The sequence below is a fragment of the Argopecten irradians genome, chromosome 12 (assembly GCF_041381155.1).
Source record: "Argopecten irradians isolate NY chromosome 12, Ai_NY, whole genome shotgun sequence".
Taxonomy (NCBI): Eukaryota; Metazoa; Mollusca; class Bivalvia; order Pectinida; family Pectinidae; genus Argopecten; species Argopecten irradians.
Window position 1 is genome coordinate 27,153,793 of NC_091145.1, and position 15,416 is coordinate 27,169,208.

At 33.5% G+C, this 15,416-nt stretch overlaps 1 protein-coding gene across 1 annotated transcript; it reads left to right on the top strand.

Moving 5' to 3' along the window:
* The first annotated feature begins 3,931 nt into the window (after positions 1-3,931).
* On the top strand, positions 3,932-14,949 carry LOC138336305 (uncharacterized). Its single transcript, XM_069285741.1, has 4 exons — positions 3,932-4,122; positions 12,139-12,265; positions 13,194-13,324; positions 13,827-14,949. Exons 1-4 carry the CDS (start codon positions 4,077-4,079, stop codon positions 14,045-14,047), a joined length of 525 nt encoding a protein of 174 aa, XP_069141842.1. The 5' UTR covers positions 3,932-4,076; the 3' UTR covers positions 14,048-14,949.
* Positions 14,950-15,416: the final 467 nt, after the last annotated feature.

Consider the following 15,416-nt stretch of genomic DNA (forward strand, 5'->3'; position numbering starts at 1 on the left):
CAAATTTTTGCCGGTAAAAGTTGTTCTTTTCAATTATGTGTCTTTTTCATGACCAATGAGCCCCGCAACACATATCTGTAGTGACCAAAAGTTTCGTTCAAAGAAACCTCAAACAGCTGTATCATTCCATTCCATTACAATGTTGGGGACAAAAAGTGCCATTTTGTATACTTTTATGTATTGTATATGTTGGCTACGTGTCATCCTTGATACTCAGGGTGTTACAATCACTGACGTAGTATCCACCCCTGGACTATCTAATATGGTAGACTTAAAGGCAGTTCAAGAGAAAAAAACTGACTAATTACAGGCCTTCAGGGACTTCATTTGAAAATGAGAGAGAGAGAGAGAAAAAGCGACGCCCAACTTCAAAGCATTGACACAGTCAGCCACAGTATAACGTTTTACAATTTCTGTGATGCTCTTCAAAGAATCAAATTACCCGTGTCTTCAGTTTTACAATGAGATAGTCCAGGGGTGGATATAACGTCAGTGATAGTAACCCCTAGAGTATCAAAGTTGCTTCCCCCGAAAAGGAGTGAAATAATATCAAGAAGCCTTACCATCTTTAAAAGTAAGGAAGGAGTAAGGTAATGTATTACATTCAAGCCAACAGATTGTGTTAAGATACTTGTCAAAAGTGGTGCTAAGAGTGAGTGTATGGAGGTTATCTTATTCTCGTGCTAACTTAAGTCGTAATCTGATCTTATCCTTAATGATGTTAATGATCCACCGCCGACAGAGCTACATGTGTAAGTCGTAGTATTAATTAAAGATGGTCCGGATTTTTCAGTGTTGTTTTAAAGATGCTCCACCATTGACAGATCAGAGAAAAAAATAATCGTTTGGACAACAGTTGATGTTTAATCGTGTATATGTATGTCATACACAAAAATGTTTTGTTATTGTTGTTTGCGCAATCAGTATATGTACCTCATTTCATATATAGGGCATAATGTCATGGTTTTTTGAGGGATGTAATTAATTATTTTAAATAATTTTATGTTGAAATAAAATAAGAATTTCAAAATTTTCAGTGATGGAAATTGTGTAAAGTAATTACCATTTGTTACTGCAGAAAAATAATAATTCATCTGCCCCTGTTTCTCATAGATCAAAATTACCAATCGTTGGCGGCTTAGCATCTTTATAGAAATGGCTTTACAAGTAAAACCATGATATAATGCGTGTATCTAATACATTGTCATTTTAAAACTTATCTTTGATTTTGATATCTTATGAATTTGTTATGTAAAACAGCCTTGCAAAGACAATATAGGAATTCATCTATCGATTCAATAGGTTGAAACTGTAATTAACATGTTAATGGAATAACTGATTAAGCGTATACGGCTTGTTATATAATAAAGATCATAAATAAGTTCTCAAGGGATTTGGCGTTTAATATTGCTTTGTGCGTCTCTCAAATACAAAACTTAAACTGGCAATAATGCTGTAGTATCACAATCATGCATGTGAGGCAAATAAAATTCACGAAGACTCAATATTTACGTTTTGTGTTGCATTTGCCTACAAATCATTTCTATAGTCGATGCAAACTACAAAATATAATCTATATACTGTAATATTCAGTGATAAGATTGGAGTAGGAATACGGGTAGAAGTAAATCCAATCGAATGACAAAAAACTAACTGCGACTGTGTCTTTCTATCTAAGGATTAACATAGCGTTTTACGTTATGGAAATAAAACACAAAATCAGAGTGTGATCTCTTCATAAACTGAATTCATATCACTAAAGAATATCTTCTCAGCATTCCATTCATTTTAAGACTTTTTTATGAAATCATTTTGCCGTTATTTCAGGCAATCAGAAGCAACGTAAAAAATGGCGACGTCATTTTCCTTTGCTGTTCTGATAATGAAAGCGGATGAAAAATGCTCCTTACAAGCAAACATGTTTTTTTCATTTATTTGTACTAAATTTATCATTTAATTGAAATGTATACTGAATCGAAAAATGATGAATACAATTTGATAATCTATTTTGTTCATTCTATTATGATAACCCATGTCCCATATCATACAATAGTAACTTTCAGCAAAACTCAATCTGCAGAATTGTATTGCCTTATTTTTAAAGAAATCAATTACCAATACATGAAAACTACACAATTACTATATCTAAACGCAAACTTTACTGCTTGCACCCTTTACTCCATTACGGTTGAAACAGCATGTTTTCTGAAATGACTTTGACATTTTATTGATAAAACGGTCATGCCTTTACACCATGACTTCACGATGTATTACAAGGTTAGCCATGTAATACATGTTATACATGTGTATTGCATTGCATGATAATAACATGGTGTTCACCTGAGTATGAAAGTAGTTTCAAGGTGATGGAGAGAAAATGAACAAGAAGAGTTCAGGCTTAAGTTGTGATCCGTTATTCGACATAAAAAGATGTCTAGGTATACTACAGAATAAATCAACGTAGTTTAAAATGCCGAGGGAGCAACATATATCGTGCTTCTGGCGTTTCTCTTATACGTTATACCTGTATGTAAACTTTACCATTCAGACTACTTGAAAGAGGAAGTATATTACACGAGTTTTGTTATTGTATTTTACATTCAATGATACTACGTATATATGATAATTAATTATTCATTAACACCCTTATAGCATTATCAAATAAAGCTTTTTAAGTATATAAGAGTAAAATAGTCACAAGATGAAAATAAAAATAAATTGCAGACAATGACATGTTTCAGTTGAATATACAATGTATAATATTTACCTATAACGATGGAAATTGCAAATATGAACATGCAACATTGAATAGCTTCTTTAAAAGTGATGACATATTGAAATAAGCCTGTTAGACTTCCTTCTTGGACACGATTATTCAATGGGGTTTATGATATAGCCGGTTGGGTTACCACCATAAACTTAAGCACAGGTAATCATTCCTCCTGTTAATGTGTCAATTGCATTGAAAATACAATAGATTCACATACAAAAAGCTCGTGCCTGCTGTAATGGAGCTGACATTATGACACAGTGATACTCCTACCGACTTTCATGTATTCACGAGCATTACAACACAGACACGTGATTAATTAATAGAAAATCTGCCAATTAACCAACGTCATCCGATAAGCGTTAGGTCACCTGTTAAGTACCATGTTTACTCTGGATTCAAATCTACTATCTAAACAGGTAAGTGGTATCGCCAATCAATACTATTTAGGATCTGTCAGCTCCCAGCACCAGTTTTGACATTTTGTACATTGTTGGATATGAATAACTATCGAATAATACTTACCAGTCTAGTAAAATATGTCCTGCAATATTTCAGTCACAACACGTACGTTATATTAGTTTTGCTAGCGCGCATTATCTGCCAAGCTCTGGCATCAATATAGACAAAATATATTATGAAAAATCTGAGCTTAATAAACCACATAAAATAGTTATAAAACACAGCAGTATTCCAAGAATGATATTTTAAAACACGTCTAACAATATTTGCATATTACGTGAACTAATATTATCGTTGAATACCTGTTTTGCAATTGAGCCGAATTGAAGATAACCTCGTTGATTCGATATTAATGTGTTGATAGCATTGTTACCGGAGTATTGTTTTTTTTTATCATAAATTGATCTTCAGATAAATTATTTATTTTACATTTTTCATTTCATTTCAGAGTATTGTGTTCTCGGATGTTAAAGACAATCGGAATTGGGCAACAGGCAACATACCTATACACGCCCTCTCCTTACTTATTAACAGTACATACAAATTAATTTATAAATTTATATCTATATACGTATATATATATATCACAAATATATCCCTATATCCACAGACCATTGCCCCGACTAACAAACAATTGTTTTATATATCTGACTGACATTGAAGATAAACATCGATGACGTCGCGGCCTCTATTTAAACCCTATTCATCAAAACCACATGTGCATATATAGACAATTCATTTAAAGTTTACAGTGTGATCGGGCATTTTAAGCTTGGATATCGAAGTTTTAAGCAAAAATTCAGAGTAAAGATATGGATACCACTACGATGACGCAAAGAATAATATGACGGGATTGACAACTGTAGCGTGTTTGTTGGTTTTTACCTTCCGTAAGTACATACTACCTCAGATACATTATGTTGTACTCGGTAAGATCACGTTATAATTTGGTTAATAGTTATAAACAAACCATGTTCCATCCACTGTTATATCGCCATATAGGACATGTTAACAGTGCAATATCATGGCAGATAATCGTTCTTTCAATACGTACTTCTTACATACTGTTATATACTCTACAAACTACATAACGTCAAATATTAATCGGTACTTTTTTGTGATTTTGAACTTTAGAATGATTTTATGGGAAGAAATATCTGTGGTGAGCTGATTTCACTGTAATTCTATATAATATACCATACCCTCGTTGTTTTATGTCTATTAGCAATCACGATAACAACAATCATTATACATAACGAATTTACATGTCATACAGCATCATATTACATTGTTTTACAGCGTATGTTATATGTTTTATGAAGTAATTATTATTTTCTTCCATCGGATCGAACTCAAATAATTACAATAAAGTCATCACCGTTTCGGGTCAAATGAGAGAAGATTTAGATTGGGTTCTAGTTACCAAGATCTCAATGAATAATTTATGAATAATATTCGTATCGTGACCTCAGTTCAATATTTCAGATTGATGTTTTTGATCAGCCACAACATTGACTCATTTGTTATGATACCTCTGTAATAGGTTTAGGAACAATAAGAATATAAAATACTGTTTCATTGAAGAAGTCATTTGACGGTCAGGCGAAATTTGCTTGCAGATTGTTTACAAATTTTATATAGTAACACCTACAGTCCATGTTTTAAGTTCTACCCAAGTAAACTTTATAACGCCTTTGAAATTACTAACATTTTTTTCCAATAAATGCTTAATCATCTAAGCAATGTACGGTTTTGAAACTAAAAGGATATATGAATAAATAAATTTATGAAATGAAACAAAATAATATGTTTTGACTGAAAAAGAAGCACGCCAGCTGGATGAAATATTAATAAAAAACAAAAACGTACAAAGTTATGGATACATATACACTAAAACAAACAAGTCAATTATTAATTGTGCTCACTCGTTCACATTGATAAATAATTTCTATTGGTGATAAAAGTAAAATGAACGACCCATTATCCAGTAAACCAACCGTCCATAGCTTCATCATTCATTAAATATAGGTGACCTATGGAATTTAAACTAGGCTCAAAGACATCTTCGTGTCATAAGTTCGTGTAAAGCCCGAAGGCAGTCTGAGACCGGTATGGTGGATATTTTAAACGATACAATAAGGGAACTAACTCGCGTAAAAGTAAAATCGTAAAAAAAGAGTTATTGCTCTTTGCATATATTATTGGTCAAGCAACATGCTGTTCAATTTTTCCTATCACGAAATATCATCCGACATTTTTGGCGTATCCTGTTGATCAAAACATCTATGCTGAACTCTGGTACAATGATACCGGTATGTCTGGGCACATTTTAAATAATTACATTAATTAAAAGGAAATCAGTGAGTGACAAAAGTTTGAAAGAATTTGCTTATTTAGCCTTGATGAAAAAGTATTATATATAATTTTTTATTTGTGAAGAAATGAAAATAATCGCTCGAATCAATTTTTAAATAATCTGATTTCCAGACTTCTGTGAAAGTTAATACGTTCTTCGTTGACAATGATGCTGAAGAAATCGAACAAACTTGTAATAACATTGTTGTCCTTGGTGACTAATGATGTTTAATAATATTTTATCTTATAGATGTAAGACATTGTAATATTTTGTCAATTTCAGGCTAAGTTTATACGACATTTTGTTCGGATTATCACAAATGTCATGATTACAGAACCAGAGATCCTAGAGATTCTCGTCGGTGACAAATAAGGTTTGTAAGTGGACACACTTATCCAATATAAAATCGTATCGTAATAGGAAAACAGCGGAGTGGCATGAATCAGCCAGCATGATCGAAATAATGTCACCTGTTTTATACGATGGCCGAAATTGGACTGACAGAACTGTATTACTAGTTTTCGTCAGCAAAATATGTACGTACAAATTTTATGTCAAAAACCTATTGTTATAAGTATGCTATAGTAGTACGTTTTCGTCAACAAAATTTGTACGTACATACTTGTTGGCGAAAACCTGTTGTTATGATAGTAGTAGATTTGGCTGTACACGAAATGTGCACATGACAAAAACGCGTAGTTTGGAAATCTACTGGATCCATATGCCAATTAACATTCCTTTTTTCTGTGATTGATTCTTACACGGTCATATAGTGACTTTACCTGTCATTCTATTCTCATTTATGTTTGTGAGTTGCCGAGGTTTTTTTTATATGCAAGTAAAGTGTTTGTAACTCGACTACGTGCAAAACTTATTACTAGTCATTCACAATATTGACTGAATGTTGCCGAAGGTTTTTAATTCATGTATTCGGCCCAAATAGCCTCCATAGACTTTTTTCGTGTGGTTGCCGAAACAAAGCTGAATCAATCATTGGTTATCCACGCACATGTCATCAGCCCACACGGGGTTGTGATAAACGGATCCTAGTAGAGTTTTCCGAGGATGGATTACATCATGTATTCATGTACTTTATGAGCTAAAGTTAAAATTCCACACTTGTGTTGACTTCTCATATGTCTGCTGAGATACTGCTGAACTTTTGAACAGTTCGCTGCCATCTATATTTAGCTGCAATGACTTCCTTCCTTACTAATGTAAATGTCGGTGAACAAATCAATTACGAATTTGATTGTACTTTGTCCGACGCTATTTTTTCCCGTTTGCTTCTTTCATCCCTAGCTGTTCAATAATGACCTAACTTATGATGCTGAGGATTTCCCTTCGAAATGTATTTATAAAAAATAAAACGTCAAAAATTAACCTTAAAGAGTCCATGTATTATAAAACTGCGACAGAGAAGTCTTAATATGATTTGCAGTTGCGGTGGTCTCAGGGGGATTTTATTTCACTGAGATGTGTTAAAACAATTATCCGATATAACCTCCTTAAACATTCATATCCTAATCGAAACACATTGCTTTCAATTTGTCCAATATTGACCTTTGTCACTATGTTATCAAATTAGAAGCCTTTTTTTCCCAACTACAGATGCCCGCTTAAAATAAGGTAAAATGAAGTTTCAACGACACTTGTTCAGTGTTTAATAATTGTCATAGGCATTTGTCGTAGATGGAAATTGATATTTTGTACTTGTATCTATGGACACCTATTGTAATTTAAGGCAATGCACGTAATGTTATTTTATTGAATAAGAAATATTTACATACGTATCCTTAGGACCACTCAAGTCAGGTTTAGTAGTTTTTAATGCATGGTCTTACATTATATCATTCTTGATGCTCCAGGACTATGCCATAATAAAACAGAAGATTCTGTGTGCCACCACAAATGAGACAGGTAGTATGGTCCTTCGATGTTCATCAAGAGAATTATAAATAACGGTATAATGTGTGTCATTGAAGCTGGTAATCCCTCTGTGTAATCTGCAAGAAAAGTCCCATGTTTGGCCAGTTTTGTCTCATCTGAAGTGTCTTCAGTTTCACTATAATTCCAGGGTGGATAGTACGGCAGTAGTAACCCATAGAATAAGGAGGATGCCATTATATGTCGTAAGCGATGCCCGACTCCAGGGCTTTTTTAGATCATTTTTTAATTGACGTAAACACCGTTATAGGCCAATTAGATAATTTCTGTAAGTCTAGGATAACATCAATAAATATATTACCAATGTACACAATGCTAAGTTTTTTTTTCACTTAGTGAAGAATAGAAATATCATGATTTTATTCGTTTGCAAGAAAGATGCTAAGCACATTTGTCTTTTGTAATATCCCTCCTCGCAATTTGACTAGTATTCAAAATCCGACTCTGTGAATGGTGATGATTAATTATTCTATTTGAGTGTCTGTCACTTCAGACCCAAACAACATTTCAAATTAAAATAGAATGCTTTCACGCCCCATGCAGTTATTGATTTTTCTATTATGATATATTGTTATATGATTGTCACTGATAAAAATATTTCATTCGTCGACAGTAGAGTGAAGATATCAGCCCATCCTTCTCAAATATGATATATCTGTTTAAGATTTATCGAAAATTCCTCTGCTGGATAGTTATCATGAGCAAGACTTGTACAGATGAATCATTTCTAATATCAGTGTTCGCTTGAAATCTGCTGACGATATAACGGGTATATAAATGTGTTAACTATCCACTGTGATTACGATATGGAATGATGAAATGAACGCATTATGAAATAATGGTCACTCTATCATACTTTACCCAATACTGCCCTAATTATCTGATTCAGATACCGCCTTTATTATTTTGTTATCATTTCTCTACATCATTAAGTGATATGAGGCCTAATTCATTAATACTCCCAGCTAAGTCGATATAAGAAAAGGTTGCACCCGTACTTCAAACAAACAAAATAAGTGCCATTAGATGTGAAGATATTTCAATAAAACAATTGTGATATTTACTTTAAACCAAGTCAGGTTACAATAAGGTCAAGATACTGTATTTCAAAACGCAAAGTCACAATGAGATTACGGCCTCTCAAAACACAAGATCATTAAGGTCAAGGCCTTTCAAAACACAAGATCATAATAATGTCAAGGCCTCTCAAAACACAAGATCATAATAATGTCAAGGCCTCTCAAAACACAACATCATAATAATGTCAAGGCCTTTCAAAACACAAGATCATAATAATGTCAAGGCGTTTCAAAACACAAGATCATAATAATGTCAAGGCCTTTCAAAACACAAAATCATAATAATGTCAAGGCCTTTCAAAACACAAGATCATAATAATGTCAAGGCCTTTCAAAACACAAAATCATAATAATGTCAAGGCCTTTCAAAACACAAAATCATAATAATGTCAAGGCCTTTCAAAACACAAAAACATAATAATGTCAAGGCCTTTCAAAACACAAAATCATAATAATGTCAAGGCCTTTCAAAACACAAAATCATAATAATGTCAAGGCCTTTCAAAACACAAAATCATAATAATGTCAAGGCGTTTCAAAACACAAGATCATAATAATGTCAAGGCCTTTCAAAACACAAAATCATAATAATGTCAAGGCCTTTCAAAAACACAAATCATAATAATGTCAAGGCCTTTCAAAACACAAAATCATAATAATGTCAAGGCCTTAGTCAAGGCCTTTCAAAACACAAAATCATAATAATGTCAAGGCCTTTCAAAACACAAAATCATAATAATGTCAAGGCCTTTCAAAACACAAAATCATAATAATGTCAAGGCCTTTCAAAACACAAAATCATAATAATGTCAAGGCCTTTCAAAACACAAAATCATAATAATAATGTCAAGGCCTTTCAAAACACAAAATCATAATAATGTCAAGGCCTTTCAAACACAACATAATAATGTCAAGGCTTCAAAACAAAATCATAATAATGTCAAGGCCTTTCAAAACACAAGATCATAATAATGTCAAGGCCTTTCAAAACACAAAATCATAATAATGTCAAGGCCTTTCAAAACACAAAATCATAATAATGTCAAGGCCTTTCAAAACACAAGATCATAATAATGTCAAGGCCTTTCAAAACACAAAATCATAATAATGTCAAGGCCTTTCAAAACACAAAATCATAATAATGTCAAGGCCTTTCAAAACACAAAATCATAATAATGTCAAGGCCTTTCAAAACACAAGATCATAATAATGTCAAGGCCTTTCAAAACACAAAATCATAATAATGTCAAGGCCTTTCAAAACACAAAATCATAATAATGTCAAGGCGTTTCAAAACACAAAATCATAATAATGTCAAGGCCTTTCAAAACACAAAATCATAATAATGTCAAGGCCTTTCAAAACACAAAATCATAATAATGTCAAGGCCTTTCAAAACACAAAATATAATAATGTCAAGGCCTTTCAAAACACAAAATCATAATAATGTCAAGGCCTTTCAAAACACAAAATCATAATAATGTCAAGGCCTTTCAAAAACAAAATCATAATAATGTCAAGGCCTTTCAAAACACAAAATCATAATAATGTCAAGGCCTTTCAAAACACAAAATCATAATAATGTCAAGGCCTTTCAAAACACAAAATCATAATAATGTCAAGGCCTTTCAAAACACAAAATCATAATAATGTCAAGGCCTTTCAAAACACAAGATCATAATAATGTCAAGGCCTTTCAAAACACAAAATCATAATAAGTCAAGGCCTTTCAAAACACAAAATCATAATAATGTCAAGGCCTTTCAAAACACAAAATCATAATAATGTCAAGGCCTTTCAAAACACAAGATCGTAATAATGTCAAGGCCTTTCAAAACACAAGATCATTAAGGTCAACGTAAGGTCACATTAAGGTTAATGACTATCAAAAATCAAAAGGGATCGTTTCAGGATCGAAACTTCCGGGTATTACCAGGTCAATCGTAAAACACACTGTTCCAATTAGTCAAATGTCTTTCTGCAAAGCAAGGTCAATATACGATCAATAATCTTCATCACAGGAGATCATAAATCGTCCATGGGTTTCTACACAACATGGTCACAAAAGCGTGAAAGATTTTTTTTATATTTATAAGCACTAGGCCTATCGGCACAATTAGCATTGTAAAATGATCTTACCAACACAAGAGAACGATGGCTAATGAAGGTAAAGAAAAAAGGGTTCTGAGGATATATATTTCGGTGAGAAAAGGGTAAAAAAGGTGAAGGTCAATCACTGAACAAAACAGGAATAAACATTGTTATAAAATATCTAGCCTTTTCTGAAATCAAACAGGATGATAAAGTGCTTTCTAATAATGAAATAATTTTAACAGGATAACAGTGAATTACTTTAGACGCTAACAGGATTAATTACACTGTCATCTCCAGAATCAGAAAATACACATGTCCGAAATTTAAATATATTATGTAGCTATAAACGTTCACACGCAATAAAAGCACACACAGCGTTCGTTGGAGTTACACCTTACATAATTAGAGACGGCCGTCGTATCAATTACCCAGCTTTTACATCCAGATTTTCACTTTTCCTTGGCACCTTGGCCATATATAGTTTGACGGTGGTGAAAGTCTGGCTCGTTGCCAGAAACGCAATTTGTGAATTCGAGACAACAAGTTTCTACGAGTTAGTCTTTTTGCAATTTGTGCTTTGCTATTGAAAGCGTTGAGGAAAAAAGACGGAGAGAAAAATGCGAACATATCGCTGTAATACCAGCCAATGTTACGCCTTTGAACTATTGACTTTCATTATCACGGTCACACTCATTCAGAACATCCTACTCCTTTCATCATCATCATCATCTTCATCATCATCATCATTATTATCATCATCATCATCATCATCATCATCATCATCATCATCATCATCATCATCATCATCATCATCATCATCATCATCATCATCATCATCATCCATCACCATCATCATCATATCATCATCATCACAACCCTCATCTTTATCATCATCATTCCATAATCACGATTATCACCATCATTATCATCTGAAATCATCATATCACCATCATGATAGTGCATTATTGCTTATAAATGCTAACACCTGCTCTTTACTGTTACATGTAACATCTATGTCGTTGAATCGAATCGTGTTTGCAGGTCATTGTCTCACACTGAAGAAGTGAGATCTTCATGTTTTGTCGAGATGTTTACATATTAAGTAAAACCTCACTGTCAGGCTCTCTATGTTAGATCCATTTGGTGTGTCTTTTAAAATGTATTACATTGACACTAAGCCTATGCATTATTTAATGATAAATTTCTCAACAATCCTCTACACCAAATTCATTACTATACACACATCTGTTATGTATATATTTCTTAGTTATTATTGTAACGGCACTTCAAACGTCAACTAGCCTTAAAATTATCAAATAAATCAATATGTTTCCAGTGATAATCCTATCATTTATATAAACAAAATACAAGTTTTAAGCACAAACAACACTACCTGGGTTAGAATTTTAATGGCCCCCTGTCTCCCACAGCGTGTGTGTTGTGTGAGGAGTGCTGGATCTCCCGGACCGGACAGAGGGAATGGTGTAACGGGTACTGTTGTGATACGCTTGTCAACGGCTGGGGCTGCTGTTGTGATGATGGTGACGATGTTCAAATGTAAGTCCACATCCAGTCTCATCATAACCAGATTTCCGATTACACTCTGATACTCTAGAACTAGAATCGAAGATCGGGTTTTAATAAGATTATTCCATATCGAAACTGGCAGGTGACAACGAATTCCAAAAGTTCAAGGTAATGTTCTAATATATTGATTGTTTTACCATTAGTATATCCTCATCCAGCACCGAAATGATGTCCCCGTAACGACGCAATGACCTATAAAACAAATGTTCAATCTCGAGGGTAAGGGGATGGCGGGTTGATATTTTAGTTTATATTCTTAGTTAGCATTTCAATGAATGTTGTAGCTGGTATATGGTAACACTTTCACCGAAAACGTTACTGGTATCAGTGGTGTGTATAGCAGCGGGATTCGCGTATATATGTGGCCGAGGTTCGAATCTTGAAAAAGTATGGTGGTGCCCGTCCTACAAAACTACTCAAATAGAATTGCCGTCTTTAAATACATTTTATCATATAGTTGTGAAATAAATAGAAAAATCATTTTTAAAGCTCCCCAAATTTCCTAATGAAAAAAGATGTCGATAATAATAACAACGTCTGAATATCGATATCGATTACCTAGGATGAAGTTACAACATTAAACAAAGACAAAATTCCTTGTTATAATCTTTATTAGATGCAATTTCTCCCAGGGTGCACTTTGGCTCCAATATTTTGAATGTTGGGACCGCAATGATCACTTGGACGAGTGTTTGAATTCAATGTGGGATTGTTGCAAGGTATTGGTTGCTGATAGGTGATTTTTCCAGGGTACTCCGGTTTCCATCCATCAACAAACCTGGCGGTTATTAAAGACGGTACACTATTAAAACTGAAAAACTTAAGTAAATTATCTTATCTCTTATCTAACGTCCTTAGTCTTTTGTTTGATAGCCTAATTGTCTTTTCTGTCCGCCAGGATTGTACTGGGCCTAACAGCCATCTTACTGTGGACACTGGGACTGGTGCTGTACGTCGTGAAGATCATCATGTGCTATTTTGGGAGGGATATATATTCTGAGATACAAAGAAAGGTCAAAAGGAGGCTAGGTCAGTTCTTTGATTATAATCACTGTAATAGGTCATCGACCTCTTTGATTGTTGCGTATATACGAACAAAATGGAGAGAACAAAAGAGATTTTCTTTACGGGTCTTCTTTTTTGTTTTTCAACATTTAGATACAAACATACTTAGAATTATGTTAAAACAAAGCTATTTTTCGTTTGCAAGATGAGACATTCCATGTGGTAATGGAAAATATTATGACAAATACATCTTCACATTCTTATAGATCTACTTTATAAGAGAAATACATTTTCTATGTTATTTTGAAACGGTAGAACAATGCTGAATGGACACAAATCAGAATCAGGTGTAAAAATATCAATGATTTGAAATATGTCGGTTAATACTTAAATATAGTAACTATAAATGATATATAAACCTAAAAATGAGTGCAGGCGAACTACTTGTATTGTTAAGATATTTTCACTTGCGAAAGTATAAAATATTACAGGTAACATCCTTATTCTGATAATTTCTTTCTTTCAGCAAAATGGAGGAGGATAAAGAATGAGCAATACTCTCGGCAACTGTCAGAGGAAAAACAGCTTCGTCGTCTCTTTAAGGAAAACTTTGCTGGAACGAATGGAGAAGAGTGGAAGAGGATGGCAAGGTTGTACGGCGTGGACGAGGAAAGTGATGATGAAACGGGACATGAACTATCGTGTCTTTGTTGTGATCGATATCGCATTACGTTCGGAAAAGTGTAGCAATGTTTTTAAAACAAACTGATGCTGCAAAGGTTTTGTATTGTTTTCTGTCATTGATTTGACATGAAAAATAGACCGTATACACCGTATATCTAGGATTAATTGTGTGATTGATTTTTCGCGATTCTTTGAGCTATCGTATTGATCGCGAATTGTTGATCGGTGAAATAGCAAGAAATGGTTAGTTTTATTTACACTTCAAACCAAATTACGAAATTTGGATTTGCCAAAATTGTATTTTTTAAAAGTTATACTTAAAGCGACGATTTAGGTTCTACTACATGTAAGTCAGAAAGGGATTTAAGGTGAAGCATATTCTGGTATTCCCCTGACTCTCGGCGCCCTGAACGAAAGCCGTCTGGTCTGGTTCGTATTTCCGTTTTGTGATTTCGAATCGAGGCTTACCGAAAAATTGGTAAAGCTTTTCATTCACACCCACAAATATGACGGAAATAAAATTTGAAAAGACGTCGTTAGCCGCCACTTACACAACGAAAAATAGATTTTCAGTTAAAAAAAATACAAATAACTTTTCTTCATGATACCATTATGCACAAAGAAGATGTTTTGTAATTCTCGTCTGCTGCCGTCCATGTTTGTTTACAGTTTCAGTGCGCCCTCTATCGGTCACAAAATTCAAACGCGAAACGGACCAGACTCTCGTTCAGCGGCGAGAGTCTGGGAAATACGATACTATCATACAGATTACAAAGATTTTAATTTCATGTCATAAAAATACCATGTATTCAAAATTAAACTACTCGTTTGTATTATATGAGTATGTTATGTTCTTCCAGCACTTTTTAGGAGCATAGCCATGACCGGTTGATCGATACTTTTTTGTCAAGCATGCACAGTCCACAGTCCATACTAATAAATGTCTAAACCTTCTCTACAATTATGGAAAGCCGTTTCAGGATAAAATACCAAAACTACTTAAGTACATAACTTTAACAATTTAAGTAACTTTTATGCCCACTTCAGTGTCTCTTTTTCACACTTAAGTACATAATTTTCGCACTTAAGTGCTAAAATACTTACATGATGTCAATTATGTACATAATGGTCAAGTTTTTTCGCAATTAAGTATTGAATCTAAGCACTTAAGTAAAACATACACATAATGATATTCATTATGCGTTCGCCTTTGTCCATTATGTACCATGTCAACATAATGAGAAATATTGTACATCACTTAATTGCAAATATTCTTTGCCATTTCGTCCCAAGTTTAACATTTTTGCTTATGTGTTTCAAACCAACTTTTAATTACGTAGTCTCAAACCAACTTCTACTTAAGAAGTTTCAGACCAACTTCTAATTGAGAAGTTTAACATATTTACTTAAGTAGTTTAACATAGCTACTTAA